At 38.8% G+C, this 18,887-nt stretch overlaps 1 protein-coding gene across 1 annotated transcript in view; it reads right to left on the bottom strand.

Moving 5' to 3' along the window:
• dmc1 (DNA meiotic recombinase 1) overlaps window positions 1–16,017 on the bottom strand; it is a 51,545-nt gene extending 35,528 nt beyond the window's left edge. The window contains exons 1-7 of the mRNA XM_072271837.1: window positions 15,961–16,017; window positions 10,086–10,130; window positions 8,236–8,382; window positions 5,066–5,148; window positions 2,991–3,043; window positions 1,741–1,782; window positions 1,304–1,376 (exon numbers count right to left, since the gene is read on the bottom strand). Coding sequence (XP_072127938.1) covers window positions 1,304–1,376; window positions 1,741–1,782; window positions 2,991–3,043; window positions 5,066–5,148; window positions 8,236–8,382; window positions 10,086–10,130; window positions 15,961–16,017 — 500 coding nt within the window. The remainder of the gene's footprint in view (window positions 1–1,303; window positions 1,377–1,740; window positions 1,783–2,990; window positions 3,044–5,065; window positions 5,149–8,235; window positions 8,383–10,085; window positions 10,131–15,960) is intronic.
• Between the last annotated feature and the right edge of the window lie 2,870 nt (window positions 16,018–18,887).

The raw sequence follows: 18,887 nt of genomic DNA, 5'->3' as shown, positions 1-18,887 counted from the left end.
AGAGCTGCTGCTTCGCAGCTTCAGCCACCTGGGTTCATTCTGGACGCTTGGTTCTGTCTGTGTGGACTTTGCATGTTCTCACGATTGCTCCGATTGCTTACCTTTCTTTCCACAGACAAAAGACATGTAGGTTGATAGATCTGGCTTTGTTGCAAAGTTTGCAGATGATACGAAGATAGGTGGAGGGGCAGGTAGTTTTGAGGAGATAGAGAGGCTACAGAAGGACTTAGATTAGGAGAATGGGCAAAGAAGTGGCAGATGGAATACAGCATCAGGAAGTGCATGGTCTTGGACTTTGGTATATGAAAGGGTTGACTATTTTCTAAATGGAGAGAAAATACAAAAAACTGAGGCACAAAGGGATTTGGGAGTCGTTTGCAGATTGAGTCTGTGGTGAGGAAGGTAAATGTGATGTTAGTGTTCATTTCAAGAGAACTAGAATATAAAAGCTAGGATGTAATGTTGAGAGTTTATAAAGCACTGGTGAGGTCTCAAATTGTGAGCAGTTTTGGGCCCCTTAGAAAGGATGTGCTGAAACTGGAGAGGGTTCAAAGGAGGTTCACGAAAATAATTCCAGGACTAAACGGCTTGTCATATGAAGAGCATTCGATAGCTCTGGGCCTGTACTCACTGGAATTCAGAAGAATGAGGGGGTGACCTAATTAAAACCTATTGAATGGTGAAAGGCCTTGAGAGAATGGATGTGGAGAGGATGCTTAAGACCAGAGGACACAGCCTCAGAATAGAGGGGCATCCTTTTAGAAAGGAGATGAGAAGGAATTTCTTGAGCCAGAGAGTAGTAAATCTGTGGAATTCATTGCCACAGGCAGCTGTGGAGGCCAAGTCTTTATGTATACTTAAGGCAGAGGTTGGTAGATTCTTGATTGGTCAGGGCATGAAAGGATACGGGGAGAAGGAAGGAGATTGGGGCTGAGAGGGAAAATGGATTAGACATGATGAAATGGCGGAGAAGACTCGATGGGCCAAATGGCCTAATTCTGCTCCTATATCTTGTGGTCTTATGTTCTTATAACTTTAAAATTATGGTCAAGCCAACTACCTCTATAAATTTCTCTGTGGAATGAGCAGGTAGTATGCGATTTATAGATGCAAATTGAAATGTTCGTCTTGAAATTGAAATATTTCTCCTTGTATCTTAGTAAAATATCTTAAGGCAGTAAAAAGTCAGGATTCAAATACAAGGAAGAAGGAAGTAAGTAAATTACTTATCATGTATCAACAGGATCTGTGACAACAACAGAAGCAACCATGGAATGCTAAAAGCTAATAAAACAAAGGATACAAGGTATTCTCTGTATCAATGAAAATCACTTTTCCTCCACAGTATCCATTGGGTCCAGGAAGCTGAGCAGTCACTACAATGGAAGAAATTTAAATTATTTATCAAGGATAAATCAACTGATACAGTGCTGTACTTTTATCCACCTGTATACCAACCTTCCCCCAAGACAGTCTACAAAACTCGATTCTCCCAAAAAACTTGTCTGTTAATTACTTCCATCTCCACCAAAGAATCTAACTTTCCAATTACTGCAGATAAAATGCTATGTCTTTAATTCCCAACAGCTTGCTTTGTTAAGACTTTTAAATATATAATTTGCACTGTTAAGTATGAATCACAACAAAGACTCAGATGTTCTAGTTCACATCCTGCAATTGTTGTAAATTCTTTTAATGTGTTGGTACCAAGCTATTTGTGTGTTTTAAATGGGAGCTTACCACAGAAAGTGTGTGACAGCTGTGTCTTTCCAGTTCTAAATTCTGCAAATAAAAACTGAAATTAGTGACTTAGAAATAACGCAATACCCTGAAGATCTGAAAATACTTTAATGTTAATGAATTACTTCTGAAGTGTAGTTTTGTAAACAAGTAACACAGCACATTAAGATACCACAATGAGAAATAAATTAAATGATGTTTCAGTGCTTTTGGATCCAGGATCAAAGTTGATCAGAACATCAGCGTGTAATCCTTTAAATAGTGGCAAGTGGTAAGTATTGGTGGCTCACTGGCACAGTTGGTAGAGCTGCTTCCTTGCAGCTTCAGCCACTTGGATTCATTCTGGCTGCAAGGTCCTGTCTGTGTGGACTTTGCATGTTCTCCTTATGACTCAGGGTGTTCCACGTTCCTTCCATGACGCAAAGACATGTGGGTTGTTAGATTAGTTGTCCACCGTAAGTTGCTCCTAGTGTGTAAGTGAGTAGTAGAATTTATATGTTCCTTGTTATAGACAAAGGCCAAAGTCAAAAATGCTCAAATGCTGATTAAATTGCTTTAGGTGAAACAAATCCTATGGGAGATAAACCATCTGTAGTAAAGAAACCCTCAAAGAGCACCTCTATAAATTAAAAAAATGTTGGAAACATTCAGCATTCTTTTTCTTGACCTGCTGGGCATATCTCATATCCTCACTATTAACAACAAATTGTGCAGACAAGGAAGGATAATGTGCTTGTAATTTTCTCCTTTAACCCAGTTGGATTCCGTTTGTTCTACCCAAATCATCTAATCCCTCCCTCACCTTCTCTACTACTGAAAATAAACTAGTTTTTCTCCCTTTCCTGGTTCCTTCCTGAACCTGAAACATTTGTTTGAGACACAGGAGACTGCGGATGCTGGAATCTGGAGCAACAATGTGCCGAAAGAACTCAGTGAGCCAGGCAGCATCTCTGGAAGGAAAGAGACTATTTCTGTTTCAGGCTGAAACCCTACTTCAGGATTGGGAGTGGACAGGCAAGATGGCCAGCATAGAGAGGAGAAAGGGGTGGCAAAAAAGGTTTCAGGCACAATCGGTGGACTGAGGAGGTGTGCAAGATGATGGACAGATCTTGCCAGGTAGAAAGACCATGGCAGGTGAATAATAGATGCGGGCAGATAAAGGGAGTGAGGAAAAAGAAAAAAAAAATTATAGTATTTTGAATTTATTTATTCATTTATATTAACTAATCATTGTTTCTCTATGCACTCACCACCAAACACCTCTGTAATTGCCATGCTTTCAATTCCTCCACCCAGCAATTTACTGCAAAACAACATGAATATTAATGATACACAAAATCTCATTCATTTTCTTGCAAAAGGTGCATCAGGTATGTTGACATGAATGTAGCAGATAACAATAGTACAGACACCAAACTCCCTTTATATGTACACAAACCATGAATTATTTCCCTGAAATCTGATTTAAAATATTTTGCAATTTCATTAAGAATTTTGAATTATTCGCCAGCCCATATTGCTATTTCTGCTTTAAATGAATTTTTTTAAAAACAAGATTGCTAGAAATCCAAAATGAAAATGTAAAATCTGAAAACACTCAGCAGACTAGGAACATCTGTGGAAAGAGAAACAGAAATAATCTTTCAGGTCAAACAATCTTAAAGAATATTTATAGCCATAGTCACAAAGCAATACAGCATGGATATAGGCCCCCTGGCCCAACAAATCCATGCCAACCATGGTGTCCATCCAGCTGATATGAATTTCCTCTTTTACTCCATATCCCTCCAAGTACCTATCAAAGTGCTTCTAAATGATATTGAATCTGTCTCAACCACTTCCTATAAATGAAGCAGTTTATTCCATATAATCAACACCCTCACTGAAAATGTTGCCCCTTTGGTCTTTTCTAAATATTTCCACTCTAAGCCTAAACCTATGTCCTTGTTTTAAACTCACCTACACTGTGGGCAAAACTGATACCATCCACTTTATCTGTGTCCCTCATTATCTTAAACATTTCTAAAAGCTCGCCCCTTAATTTCCTATGTTCCAAGGAATAACTACTTAGCCTGGCCAACCTCTCCCTATAGCTCAGGCCTTCTAGTCCTGGCAACATCCTTATAGATCTTCTCTGCACTCCTTTGAATTTAACCATCTAATAGGGTGACCAAAATTGTACACAGTTCTCCAAGCGTGGGCTTACCAATTACTTATACAGCAGCAACATAATGTCCCAACTGCTCAGTGTCCTGCCTGAAAAAGGCCAGTGCTTTTTTAATGTGAAAAATATATATTTTTTTTTAACCACACTCTCTACCTGTGACGCTTTTCATTGAGCTATGCATGTACTCCTAGGATCTCTGTTCCATATACCTTTTTAGTGCCCTATCCTTAATAGTATAAAGCTTTATACTTCGACTTTCCAAAAGGCATCACCTCAACCAGTGGTTACAACAGGCAAATGCTTACAAAGTGCATCACATGAACTTATCTCTTCCATTGCCTTGTAGCTTCCGCAATAACTACAAGAAACATATACCTAGAAATGCAACTGCACATGTTTCTTTTCAGCATAAAGCAACTAAAATTTATTTTATCAGCATTGGAGACATGTGTTCTGAAAGGAGGAAAGGTATTATCAGCAAGTACAAGGGATCCTGGACATCAAGGGATGGATAAAACAAAAGGAAGTATACAGCAGGTGTAAGGAACCGAAAGGAGGCGAGGCTTTTTGGGAGTACAGAAAGTGAAGTGGGGTACTTAAAATAGAAATTAGGAGGGAAAAAATGTGTATGAAATATCTCTAGAGGACAAGACTAAGGGAAATCCCAAAACATTTTCTAAGTTACTTTGGCCAGGAGGATAACTAGGGAGAAAGCAGGGACCAAATTGATAATCTGTGTGTGGAGACAGAGGACACAGGTGAGGTCAAAGAGGGATACTGTTAATTTGTATACATTAAGCACAATGTATTGTAGTTAGAGAATTCAGGGATGGAGGGGGCAATGAAATGCTAGAACATTAAAAGGGAACAGGTATTAAGTGTCTTAGCAAGCTAAAAGCTGCTAAATCCATTGGGACTAATGTGATGCATCTTAGACTGCTACTGAAGGTAAGGTAAGAGATTGTGGAGACCCTGGACAAACTTAGAAGGCACTGGATCAAGATCTGCTAAATGAGATTATTATAAATGGTCAGCGTAGACATAAAGGACCAAACATGTCATTTCAGTTCTGTATGACTTTAAAATCAAAAATATGCAGATGTTCTGACTCCTTTAATTATAAATGACTTTGCTTCCATAAATAAATATTATTCTCACTCTAATTCTTGGCTGCCAGTAGTAATGTGAAACACTGTTTTCCTCTTCTCGCTATACTCAAATGCAGTGAGAAACCCTGGCTCCTGCAACACATAAACAAGATTTGTTCACAAGTAAATCACATAAAGTCTTTCAGAAATATCACTCTGGGCAATAACAAGAAAATATCATATTATGAGCAGAAACAGAAATATAATAGTCTGCAGATTACATAAACACGAGATATTCTGCAGATGCCGGAAATCCAAAGCAATACACAAAATGCTGGAGGAACTCAGCAGGTCAGGCAGCATCTATGGAATTGAATAAAAAATCTTTGGTTTGTCTTGTCCCAAGATCCTTCTTCAGGACTGGAAAAGAAGGGGGAAGGTGCCAGAGAAAAACAACAGTGGGGGAGGGGAAGGTGGTAAGTGGAGCCAGGTGGGTAGGAAAGGTAAAGGGCTGGAGAGGAAGGAACCCGATAGGAGATGAAAGTGGACCATAGGAGAAAGGGAAGGAGAAAGGAATCCAGGGGAGGTGATAGGCATGTGAGAAGAGTTAAGAGGCCAGAGTGGGGAATAGAGGAAGAGGAGAGGGGGAGGGATTTTTTTTAACTGTAAGGAGAAATCGTTGTTAATACCATCGGTTTGGAGACTACTCAAGTGGAATATAAGGTGTTGCTCCTCAACCCTGAGGGTGGCAGCTTGCATTTATGTGATACACCATTATAATGTTATTAATTAGTCATCTGAGTGCAACTATCTCAGCTTCAGGACATTGGATAGAAAGGCCACAAGATCTAAATGACATTCAGGCTTTAGTTGCTAATAGCACATAACCTTTTTTAATCATACAAATAGAAAGTAATTTTAATCAACAAAATTTAAAGTACTGCCCTGGGGCTCTCAATGCATTACCAATACATTGCTGAATTCAACCAACTATAGTTCTGCCATCATCACTGGCCATGCATTTTATTTGGACATGCCATATTATTACTCCAGCAACATAAACAAATGGGAAGTCAGACACCGAGGTACTCAACTTCATTACAGAATTCATCACATCAAAGTACATTTCTGATCAAAGTATGTATAATTTATACACCTTGAGATTTGTTTGCCTACGGGCAGCCACAAAGAAGAAACCTGAAGAAACCAATTTTAAAAATTGCCCAAGCCTCGATCACAGTTCAGCATATTAGTGGAGCAAAAACATGGTGAAACTTGCGACTCTGACTGCCACCAAAGAGAAGAATGAACACTGTGAGAGAGCGAGTGAAATCAGCCAGACTCTCGCCTCCGCATTCAGGCTTTCAAGTCTTCATGAGTCGGCATTTAAATTGTCTAAGCACTGGGTAGTGCCTCGCTCTAGGACCCATGCTCCAGTTCAGCGACACACCCGGGCCGCACAGCTCAACGCCGTTCTTGATCTCACCAAATCGGCTCTGAGGGAGGGAGAGCAGGGGACATAGTGCAGAGAGGGAGAGGATGATAAGTGGTTGGAATATCAGCAGGAAAGCATTTTGGAAACAGTGACTGTAGACAGTGAGTTTTAAGGTGTGGAAAATGATAAGGATGGTCTGGGAATTAAAATCCAGAAATGGAGAAAAGCCAATTTTAATATTTAAGATATAATCTGGCAAATGTAGAGCTGGAGCAGCTACTTCCAGAGCTCACAAGTGCGGGTCAATGAGTTCAGGTCCAATGTGTTCCCACCAGAGTGAAATGAAAGAACAGAAAGGTCAAGGAACTCTGGATATCAAGGGATAATTAGAAATGGATAAAAATATGGAGCACATGGCTGTACGGAGAACTGAAAATGAAAGAAGCCCTTCAAGAGTAAAGAAATACAGGGGATACTATGAAGAAATTAGGGGGGAAAGCATATAAGAAGGAGGAAGGAAAGAGAGGAGAGCAGGTGGGGGAAGAGTCAGAGGAAATTGGGAGGAGTGAGAGGGTAGGGAATGGTTATGGAAAGGATGTACAAGAATGGAAAGTGGGCAAAAGAAGAAGGAGCACATGAGGGAGAGAGAGGGGAGAGGGGAGAGGTAGAGGATGAGAAGAAAGGAGAATGCACATGAGACAATGACACTCTTACAAACCTTGACCATTATGGTTAAGGTTAATTGACACTTCATAGCATTTAGTTCATGTACATGAAGTTTCACTCCTGTCACTGACTTTAAGGTTAACATTTTCCCCCAGCTACTTACCTACTGAAATGGATTATTAAATAGTTTGTACTAAAATAATAAGTAATAGAATTAGAAGTGGGTGAGCAATAGAGTCATAACAACAAGATGGGAAAGGGACAAAAATTTCATATGTGTCCTGTACCAGATGAAATTGCTGCCGGGTACTTAATCATTATAATTTCAAAGCCCAGTAAATCAAAATAAAGACTGTAGATGCTGGAAATCTGAAACAGAAAAACCGAAAATACTCAGCCGATCAGGCAATAGTTATAAGAAACAGAAAATCTGCAGATACTGGAATTCCAAGCAACACACACAAAATGATGGAGGAACTCAGCAGATTAGGCAGCATCTATGGAAAAGAGTAAACAGTCAGTGTTTCGGGCCAAGACCCTTCTTCATGACTTACGAAGGGTCTCGGCCTGAAATGTTTACTGTTTACTCTTTTCCATAGATGCCACCTACCTGCTGGGTTCCTCCAGCAATTGTGTGTGTGCTGCAGGCAGTAGTTATTCTGGTTTTATTGCAGATTTCCAGCATCTACAATTTTACCTGGACAATATGACTCTGAGTCAACAGTGAACAGGAGTCAAGGGATTTGCTCTGAGACTTCTGATCCCCATGTTATAAGATAAATAACTGGATAGGCATCGTTCTTCTGGGAAAATAAAATAGAAAAATGATCTGATGTGACCCTTGGTATTATGACTATTGAAATATGGAAAAGATATTCTACTTATAGAAGATAATCACTAATACCTCCAACTAAGAAGATAGAATGTCGAGATGAAACATTCAAATACATTTAAAAGGATCAACATGAAGGAGAAAGAAATAGAATTCAATGAGGAAGTGTGGAAGGAAGCTCCACCCTTCCTCATTGAGAAATATTGGTATAGTATGAAGTAGTTAGGGCCATTTTTGGTCAAAAGGCATTTGAGTTTTCTTCTCTAATAATTGGGGTGTAACAGGGACAGTATGTTTGGATTCTTACAATGAGTTTGTTGGCTGCTTCCTTGATTTTATCAACCTTAGCTTCAGAAAGGCCCTTAATGTTGCACAGCGCCCTTCGTGTTGTCATCTGAATTCCTTTCACTGTACAGATTCCAACTGTTTTCATTTTCTTAATGTCAGCAACATTCTGTAAGCAAACAGCAAAAAAAAGCCCAATCATTAAGTGCAGAAACAAAGAATTATTTTGTTTAAAATATGCACATCAAATAAAGGTAAAGGATTAGGTCCATTAATGTTTTGGTTTCATGGGCTTTCATTAAAATGGAACTGAAGAGAAACTCTTCAGCCTGAAATAGTTCTTTCTGTCTGCATCAGAACTGGACATTTCTGCTTTTCAATTTTTCTTATTCTATTCATATAGTCTAGCTTATGGGTATGTCCCACATTCTCAGTAATAACACATTACGAAACAAAGTATGCTTATAACTGCTAAGCTAATTAATAACATTAAACTATTTAGACTAACCATATCATAGTTATATTTGCATTCTTCTTCCCACCATGGATCTTACTGAATACTAAATTTTTTTATACTCACTTCTGACAAAGCACCCTAAACCATTAACTGCTTCTCTCTCCACAGAAGCTCCCTGACCTTATAAATGTTTCTAGCATTTTCTGTTTTTAATTCAGATTTCCAGCGTTTATCTTAACTCTAAGATATAACTGATATATTTGAAGATTCCTGATTTTAGGTAGAATACCACTTACAGGATTTGCTCACACTAGATCTCAAGAGTGGTATGTCAAAGATATCAGACATGCTGGAAATAAAAGAATTGAAAAATAAAACCTAGTCTTGATAATGGGATCATTGCTATCATAATAAAGAAATAAATTTACTGATCTTTCATGTCTGCCACTTAGAGAAGCCCTTAGTGATATAGTTCAGAAAACTTCTAAATAGTCATATTCTGAAAAGTCATTCAGTTGAGGTAGCAAAACACTTCAGATGTGTATCATAAACCATGATTATGACATGAACAGCACTTCAAAATGAAGCAACAATTAATTTGAACATTACACAGTTTAGAGTATTGCATTCAATGCTCACAATGCAGATTCTTCTATATTAGAGAAACCAAATGCAAATTGAGTGACTATCTGTGTAAAGCACCATTGCAGGCGTGATCCTGAGCTTCCAACTGGTACTTTAATAATCCATCATACTCTTACTCTGACCTAATGGGAGATTCCCACACCATCCCAGTGAAGCTTAAAATAAGCTTGAGGAACAGAACCGCATTTTCCATGTGGGGGAGCCTTTGGAATTCAATATCAAATTCACCAATTTCAGCAGATTTGTTTTCTCTGTATCAGAATGGTCAATCCTTCTACAATATCTTTGTATCATTTTAATTAATTTCTCTCCATTGGCATAGCCCTATGTGCTGTGCATTTTCTACATCTCTCACGTGTTTCACAGTCTTTACATGTCCTTTTATTTGATTTTTTTCCTCTCTATTTACCCTCACTAAAAGATCTACCAGATGGCTTCATCACCAGCTTGTCACAACAAACCTAGCCTCAACCATAAGGTTATTCCTTCTGTCCTATCCATCTCTCCCTGCTGTTTCTGTAACATAAAAGAAACTTGTTTTCTTTCATAGTTGTGATGAAGGGTCTTCAACCTGAAACTTTTCTCCTTCCATAGATGCCAACTGCCCAACTGAATATTTTCTGTTTTGCTTCAGGTTTGCATCTTCTGCAGTTATTTTACTTTCATAAACTATGACTCAATGTATAGACAAATCCACTAACAAATTTATTTGCAACCAAAAGTGAAGATCTAAGATTAAAGCTTAGATAGTCACAGTTTACAGTACTTACAATGCCATGTTTCTGTAAGAGATCGATGTCCTGGAAGAAGGACTCCTGAAGGAACAAAATTTAAGTCACATTAGTTCATACTTTTCATCAAATTATACCAAGTTATTACTCTAGACCATAAGATATAGGAGTAGAAGTAGGCCATTTGGCCCATCAAGAAAGGGTCTTTAATGGTTACCTCAAACTTAGTGCCCATATATGTGGTGTATGACCATGACTCTACCAATCAAGCAGGAGATAAACAGGACAAAGACCTGAAAGAGCTGGTCTGCATTAGCATTAGCTGTATTGTAAGGCTGTAGTCATCGGGGAATCAAGGGGGATAAATTACCTGGGGAAAACAGAACATCAGCAAATCAATAGTTGAGAATGTTTGAGATAGGAGTTGGCAAATTGAGGGACTGCAATAATCAGCAAGGGTTTGGGTTGGCAGGTCTGGGGGTCTGAGCAATGGCCAAGGCTTGAGTGCAGGGATCAATAAATCATTGAAATGAGTCCTCTTGGATTATCAATGCTAACTATGATGCCAAGGGAGTTATCAGAGCAATGTTGAGTCATGATATGGAGACAGTTGATAGTAATATAAAAATAGTTCAGTTTGAAATTATGAATGACAGGGGAGAGAAAACACAGGTGGGTGTAGTCTATTGACCCCCAAAATGTGACATCTCAAAAGGACACAAATATAAATGGCAAAATATCTGGGCATCTTTAAAGGGAACTGCATTCATCATGGGAAATTTTAATCTACATATTAATTGGATGAACCCAATTGGAAAGAGTATCACAGAAGAAGAATTTGTGGAGGATGACAGACTTTGCTTCTTAGTACAATAGGTATTGAACCTACCGGAACAGGTTATTTTGGATTTGGCCATGATTAATAAGGAAGGATTAATAAGAGGTCTTATGGCTAAATATCCCCAATATGATAGGATCCCAGATACATTTTGAGTATGAACATTACAGGAAGAAAACAACTGTCTTCAACTTCAAAAAGAGTAAATATAATGCTGTAAAGGTGGAGTTATCTAAGATGATTTAGCAAATAAACTAAGAGACAAATCAATGGAGAAATAGTGCCTGATACCTAAACAGAATACTCAGCAGGAATTTATCCCAATTAGAAAGAGGGATTCCACGAGAAAGATGAACAATCTCTAATTACCAAAGGAGGTAAAGGATAACACTTAATTGAAAAATAGGGCATACAAAATGCTAAAGGCTGGTGGTGGGTCTGAGGACTGGGAATTTTCTAGGGCTCAGCAGTGAAAGACTAAAAAACTTATAAAGAAGATGATTGATTTTAAGATAAAATTTAACTGTAATATCAAGACAAACAGTAAGAATTTCTGTGGATATATAAAAATGAAGAAAGTGGCTAAGGTAGATATGAGACCACTAAAAAATGAGGTTAGTGAATCAATAATAGAAACAAAGATATGGCAGATATATGTATTATATGAGTTTGTTTCCTCAGGCTTCATAGAGCAATAGAACAATACAGGATAGAAACAGGCTCCTCAGCCCAACATGTCCACGCCAACCACGGTGCCCACCGAGCTAGTCCCACTTGCCCATGCTTGCCAGTGTTCCTCTAAATCACTCCTAACCATCTGCTTAACTGAATGTCATTTAACTGTTGTTATTTTACCTACTTCAACCACTTCCTCTGGCAGCTCATTCCCTCTGAGTGAAAAAGATCCCCCCCAAGATCCCTTTTAAATTTTAATCTCTCACCTAAAACCTAAGCTTTCCACTTCTAACAAAAAAGACTATGCCCATTCACCCTTTTTATACACCTCATGATTTTATACAACTCTATAGGATCAGCCCTCAATCTCATATGCTCCAGGGAATAAAGTTCTAGCCTGCCCAACTTCTCCATAACTCAGGCCCTTGAGTCCTGGCAGCAGGCATTCTCATAAAACTCATAAATCATTTCTGTGCTCTTTCTGGTTTAATGATGTGTTCCCTTTAGCAGGAAGACCAAAACTGTACACAATATTCCAAATGCAATCTCACCAATGTCTTATACAATTGCATTATAACATGCTAACTCCTATACTCAATGTCTTGACTTATGAAGGACAGTGAGCCAAATAGCTTCTTCACAATCTGGTCTATCTGTCATGCCACATTCAGCAAACTTTGTAATTGTATCTCTAGGTCTCACTGTTTCACAACACATACAGGACCTGACCAATGACTATATAAGTCATTGGGAACCAATCGACTGCACCCTTGGGATCTATTGGTTGAAAATTTTCAAAACTACCTAAATTCTGAGAGGCTACTAGAGGTCTGGAAAACATTAATTGTAATCCCCTTATTTTAAAAAAATGGCAGGAAGACAAGGGCTGTGAAACTATAGGCCAGTTAGTTTAATATCTATTGTTGGCAAAATACTAGAATCAATGATCAAAGAGGAAATAACTAATCATTTACAAAAGCTGAATATATTCAAACTTGGCCAACATAGTGTTATGAAAGGTAAATAATGTTTAATATATTTGCTTCAATTTAGGTTGATAGAGGGAACCATTAGATACAGGATATTTAGATTTCTCAAAGGCCTTTGACAAGGTAAAACATAAGAAGCTGGTGCATAAATTAACAGCAAAATGTATTGAAGGAAACGTGTTAACATAGATTGAGCAAAAACCTGACAAGCGGAATTTTGTGTGGGGAAGACTGAGGTCATGCATTTCAGTAAGAGGAAAGGGTCATCTAATTATCTAATTGAAGAGAGGCTGGAAATAGGTGAAATTTGTTGTCATAATGCATGGATCATAAAAGCTAGCAGCCAAGTCCAGCAAGTAGCTAAGAAGGAAAATGGCATGTTGGCCTTTATTGCAAAGGGATTGGAGTTAATGATTAGGGAGATTTTGTCACAGTTGTACAGGGTTTTGGTGAGGCCCAATCTAGAATACTGTGCAGTTTTGGTCCCCTTAACTAAAAAAGATAATAAAAACGCTGGAGACAGTTCAAAGGAGGTTCACCAGGCTAATTCTTGAGATGAGGGCGTTGTCCTATCAAGGGAGACGAAACAGTTTGAATCTGCATTCCTTGGAATTTAGAAGAATGACATAAAAGATTGTAATTTGTTTGGTAGGGTAGATGTTCAAATGTTTTCACCAATGGAAGAGTTATGGCCAAGAGCATATAGCTGCAAAATAAGAGGGCATTTTATTGAAACTGAGGAGCATAGACAGTAGTGAATTTATGAAATTCTCCCAGAAGGTGGTGGAGGCCAGATTATTATATATATTTAATTTGGAGAAAAGAGAAATATTTGAAAGATTGAGGAGTTGAAGGCTAATGAGAACTGCTACAAACAGAGTTGAGGCCCGTATAAACCAGCCATGAACACACTGATCGGTGGGGCAGACTTGAGGTGCCAGCTGGTCTGCTCCTGCTCCTATTTTCGTCAGTTTTTCTTTAAATTTCAGTTTCTTATATACCCCTATGGTTTTCATTTCTTCACTTAACCCTTGATATACCTTGAATCCAGGATTCCTTGGAGATGTTGTCCTTACTTTTCACCGCTATGGAAATATGTTCATTCCTGTCCAAAGATGCTGCCTGATATGCTCAGTTCCTTCAGAATTTTGTGACTGTGGCTCTATTTTAGTTTCCTCACAGTTATTAGATATAAATGGCAGTCCCAGTCCTTTGTTTTTTGGTGCTGAAATTGGCCTTCACCATTTTAAGACCTTAATCTTTGTTTCACCTTTGCATCTTTACGGATATAGTCACTATCTCCAAAAGACTCTCCCACTAAACACTGTAACCACTTACCTTGCAATATTCCCTTAAACCAAATCCAATATGTCCCCTGCTCTTGTTGGATTATCTATGTACTTACTGGGTGCAGTTTAAAAATTCTAATAGTCTTCCACACCAAGGTAATCCAGTTAATACTGGGAAGCAGGAATCACCTACTACCCTTTTACCTTTTTTCTCTTGCATCTCTGTATACCTTCAGTTCCTTTTATTTCTTACTGGTTGTTAGGAAACCTGTGATATAAATGCAAAAGCAACTACCCCTTTTTCTCAAAGCTCTACTCAGGTGGGCTCACTTAAACAGGCTTCTTTGAGAATTTCCCTCAATAGTGCAGCCATGGATTCATTATCACTATTGCAATCATCTCTCAATTATGTCTCAGTGTTAGCAACAATATTAGAATTTCATGCACTCATCAACGCTCTAAGTTCATCTTCCTTACTAGTCAGACTCTTTGCATTAATATAAAATAGGAATTCAGTCTGGCATTCCTCTCATGTGTCTTATCACTCCTACGTCTGTACTGCCCACTGGATTGACTTAGTTTTCCATATTTGACCATAAGCATATCCCCAACACCCAACAACTGTACATTTATCAGAAATTCCATTTTCCTGCCACAGTACATCACAATGAAGGGAATGATGCCAATAAAGAGAAGAAATATTTTATGCTGACCTTGTGTTGTGTGGGGGCGCGGCTTATTTCCCAGTTAAAAGTCGTTTCCACCGTGTCGGTCGTTGATTGGTCTATTTGAAAACTGCAGTTGCTCTTTCCTATTGGCTGGTTTGCGTGCTACGGCACCAATTTCCGGTACCTTGGGTAGGGGTATAAAGTAGCACATGCAGGAGGCATGGTCTCTTGCTCTCTCTCTCTCTCTCCTTTATCTCCAAGGCATGCTTCATAGAACCATTGGGAAGGTAACCTCTGCATGCACTTTTAGCTAAATATCTGTTTGTTGAGTATTTAGTTTTGTAGTTCATATAATTAGGGGGACTTAAATGTTTGGTCGAATTTTTTACTATTTGTAAACAAGCAATTAATATGCTTATTTGTAGTCAGTGTTTACTGTCTCACTCACCAAACCCATGAACCTGCTTCCACATTAAAGCTACAAGACCCATCATCATGTTGAATAGCTTAACTCTTCAAAATAAAGAGGATGAATATGGCAGGAATTTTCAAGCATATCATTGTTACTGCACACGCTGAGGTACTATGACATTGGATGAACTTACCAAGAAGTAGGAGAAGAAATGAGAGTCTATTGCAGCAATGATTTTCCAATGGATGAGTAATAGTTAATCATTCTTAAAAGGCCAATGGCAATGGTTAAAAAAAAACTAAATTGGGCGCTTGCACCAACCTAACAATTGAAAATTGGGACTGAGCACCCTTTGGTCTGGGCACCATCTCTATACAACTGATGCCTGAAAACCATGTAGAATTAGCAATTATGATATTATTCAATGTGACACATTGATAGATAACAGCTCAGTCTTTTTTCTAATTATATTCTCTAATTTACCATCTATGTTAACCTGGAGGTAGCGGGATGGAGATACATCTCTACCAAAGGAGGTGTAAGGGGCTCCTTCCCTCTGCTAGCCTGTCACCCTTGGGCAAGGTGATGCACCTGTTTAGCATTCTTCCCCCCCCCCCCAACCAATCAGGGTCAAGTGAAGCCATGGGAGCTGGTGGTGGATGGTCGTATGAGCAGCTGGTGAATATCACAAGTCCTGGTTATGCAACCACTGATGCCAGGCAGATCATCTCTGAAGTGTATTGACAATGGCTGGAGTCACCTGTCTTGTAAAGACACTGCCCAGAAGAAGGCAATAGCAAACCACTTCTGTAGAAAAACTTGCCAAGAACATGAGCATCCACGCATACAACACAACACATAACAAACAAGCGAACAATGTTAACCTGGTGCAGTACATGGCAAGACACCCCACTTCCCAGATGCAGCATCACTTAAGTAATTGATTTCTGAATTGGCTTCATATGACTTGGTTGTTAAATTCTGAATTCACTTCACATGACTTGAACGCTTCAGATTCTATTTCTAATACTGTATTACTATACCTCTTCATCCTGGAAACCAACTTCCTCTTCCACTACCTGATCCTCCATGGCTTTCATGGTTACAAACAGCAAAGTTCAGTTATTTCAAAGAATCAGTTGTACACCTAGAATTACAGAAGACAAAAGTAACCGAAAGTGGAGAAAGGAAGTCACCTACATAGCTCATTTTCTGAGTGCAGGACATCCAGAGTTGTTACTAGTGTAATGGAGCAATGAAATAGTGATAAATCATGGTGCGAAGTGCCTGCCATCTTGTGGACTATAACCAACATTGTCAATGCAATAGACTGCGAGTAATAAAACCAAATAAGGAAACACTTGGCAAGCAGGACATAGAAAATTAATATCCTGTATACAACACATTTTCACTTTTGTCATATATTGATCCATTGCATAATGTTTGACCATTATGTACATTTGGTTATCTGCCAGAAGTAAACTTCAGCTGCACAGGAACAATAAGAACAGGAATTGCTCGGGATGCTGTATAGGTCAGGCATTATCTGTAGAGATGTACAGAATTAACATATCAAGTCCATGACCCTTCCTCGGACCTGGAAAAGTGAAAAAGAAAATCAGCACATACTCTCTTACTCACATTCCACAATAGAGACCCATATCAAAATCAGTTTTATCATCACTCACATATGTCATGAAATTTGTTCTGTTTCTGTGGCCAGCACCACAGTGCAATACATAAAATTACTATAGTACTGTGCAAAAGAAAAATACACACACACACACACAAAACCACGATTCTGATACAGGTCTCTATTGTAGACTGAGTGTGGGAGGGGAAATCATGGTGCCTGAGACTTTTGCACAGTACTGTATTGAGTTACAGAAATTGGGAAAGGTGCGGAGAAAGTGGGAAGTATCGTCGATAGGATGGAAATCAAGGTTATTCAATTGATATAACTGCTCTTTATGCCATTTAGGAGGGGGAAATAACTGTTTGTTCTTCACGGTTATCTGTTTGGAAAAGAGTAAATAGAAGAAAATGAATAAAAATAGAAGAGAGAAAAAAACACGCTGGAACATGTAATATAGAACACTACGCTTCTGGTAATGCAAAACAATTGAAAATCCATCAATTGTTAGGTAGCATTCGTGAATTCAGAAAAACTGAAGTTAATATTACAGGTGGATGACCTTACAGAACAGGTCAGATCTGATGCAAACAAGGAAAGTTGGTTATGTGAAATTATTGAATATTGAATTTTGAAAGTTCAAAAAAAGTTCAAAGTAAAATTTATTATCAGAGTACATACATACATGTCACATAGAAACATAGAAAATAGGTGCAGGAGTAGGCCATTCGGCCCTTCGAGCCTGCACCGCCATTTATTATGATCATGGCTGATCATCCAACTCAGAACCCTGCACCAGCCTTCCCTCCATACCCCCTGACCCCTGAAGCCACAAGGGCTATATCTAACACTCTCTTAAATATAGCCAATAAACTGGCCTCAACTGTTTCCTGTGGCAGAGAATTCCACAGATTCACCACTCTCTGTGTGAAGAAGCTTTTCCTAATCTCAGTCCTAAAAGGCTTCCCCCTTATCCTCAAACTGTGACCCCTCGTTCTGGACTTCCCCAACATCGGGAACAATCTTCCTGCATCTAGCCTGTCCAATCCCTTTAGGATTTTATACGTTTCAATCAGATCCCCCCTCAATCTTCTAAATTCCAACGAGTACAAGCCTAGTTATACAACCCTGCGATTCATTTGTAGCATGGCTGAATAGAAAATGTGATACTGTTTGTTGAGCTTATGCTGAGTTAAGGGTTGCCATTGATATCTCCTCTTTTCTATCAGTTAACCATTTGGTAATCTGTACCTGTGCATTTCTACTAATTCTCTGTCAGCAATGCTATCATTTTGCTATGAAACTGATAACTTCAGCAGCTGGATGAACAACCTGATGGGGTAAGGTTTCATCCTGTTGTGCTCTAAACTTGTTTGCAAATCCCCCGTGTTGAATTGCATTGAAAACCTTCCATAAATGTAAAGGCTTCAAGGAACCCACCAAGGCTTCATAGTGAACCAAGTGAACATCGACAAAAACACACTGGGTGAAATATAATTTGAAATAAAACACTGGTGTGTGAAACGGGATGAGTTTTGGCGATAGTTTTGTTCAAAGAGACCAAATACTCACAGGTTACTGAAAGCCATCAAGTGCATGAAATGGAGGAGAGGTGAAGATAGATTGGGGAAACACACAGTGGCATTAAATGGAGGAGGTAGGTTTAGGAGAGGGGAGGTTCAAAGTTCAAAGTAAGCAAAGTAAATTTTATTATCAAAGGATATGTCTGTCACCATATACAGGTCGACCTTCATTAATCTGGCACCATTGGGACCTGAGGAGTGCCGCATTAGTGAAAATGCCGAATTACGGAAGGATCACATTAAACATAATCAGTGCCGGATTATCGAAGGAACCGGATTACAGGTAGTCCAATTAGTGAAGGTTGACCTGTATAACCCCAAGATTCATTTTTTTGCAGGCAGACTCTATAAATTCAACAACCAGAATAGAATTAATGAAAGACAGCACCAAAAGGGCAGACAAGCATGATGGCTTTGATTAAGTAACCTGTGAGTACTTGGTCTATTTGAACAAAACCACTTTGAAAACTGTCCACCCTGTTTCATGCTCCAGTGTCTTATTTCAACTTGTTTTTGTCGATGTTCACGTAGATATCTCCTTAAAGTTTTGGTGAGCTCCTTGAAGCCTTTCAGCTGAGAGGAGGTGGGTCTAGTACAACTAAGCCTTTACATTTATAGGTTTTCAATGCAATCCAATATTGGGAATTTGTCAATAGGGTTACAGCACCAGAGAGGAACTTTACATCATGAGAGGTTGCACATCCTGCTGCTTAAGTTACCAGTTTCATGGCAAAATTCTAACATAGGTAACAGG

The sequence above is a fragment of the Mobula birostris genome, chromosome 11 (assembly GCF_030028105.1).
Source record: "Mobula birostris isolate sMobBir1 chromosome 11, sMobBir1.hap1, whole genome shotgun sequence".
In the NCBI taxonomy this organism is placed as follows: domain Eukaryota; kingdom Metazoa; phylum Chordata; class Chondrichthyes; order Myliobatiformes; family Myliobatidae; genus Mobula; species Mobula birostris.
This window is presented reverse-complemented; position numbering and strand designations above follow the sequence as displayed.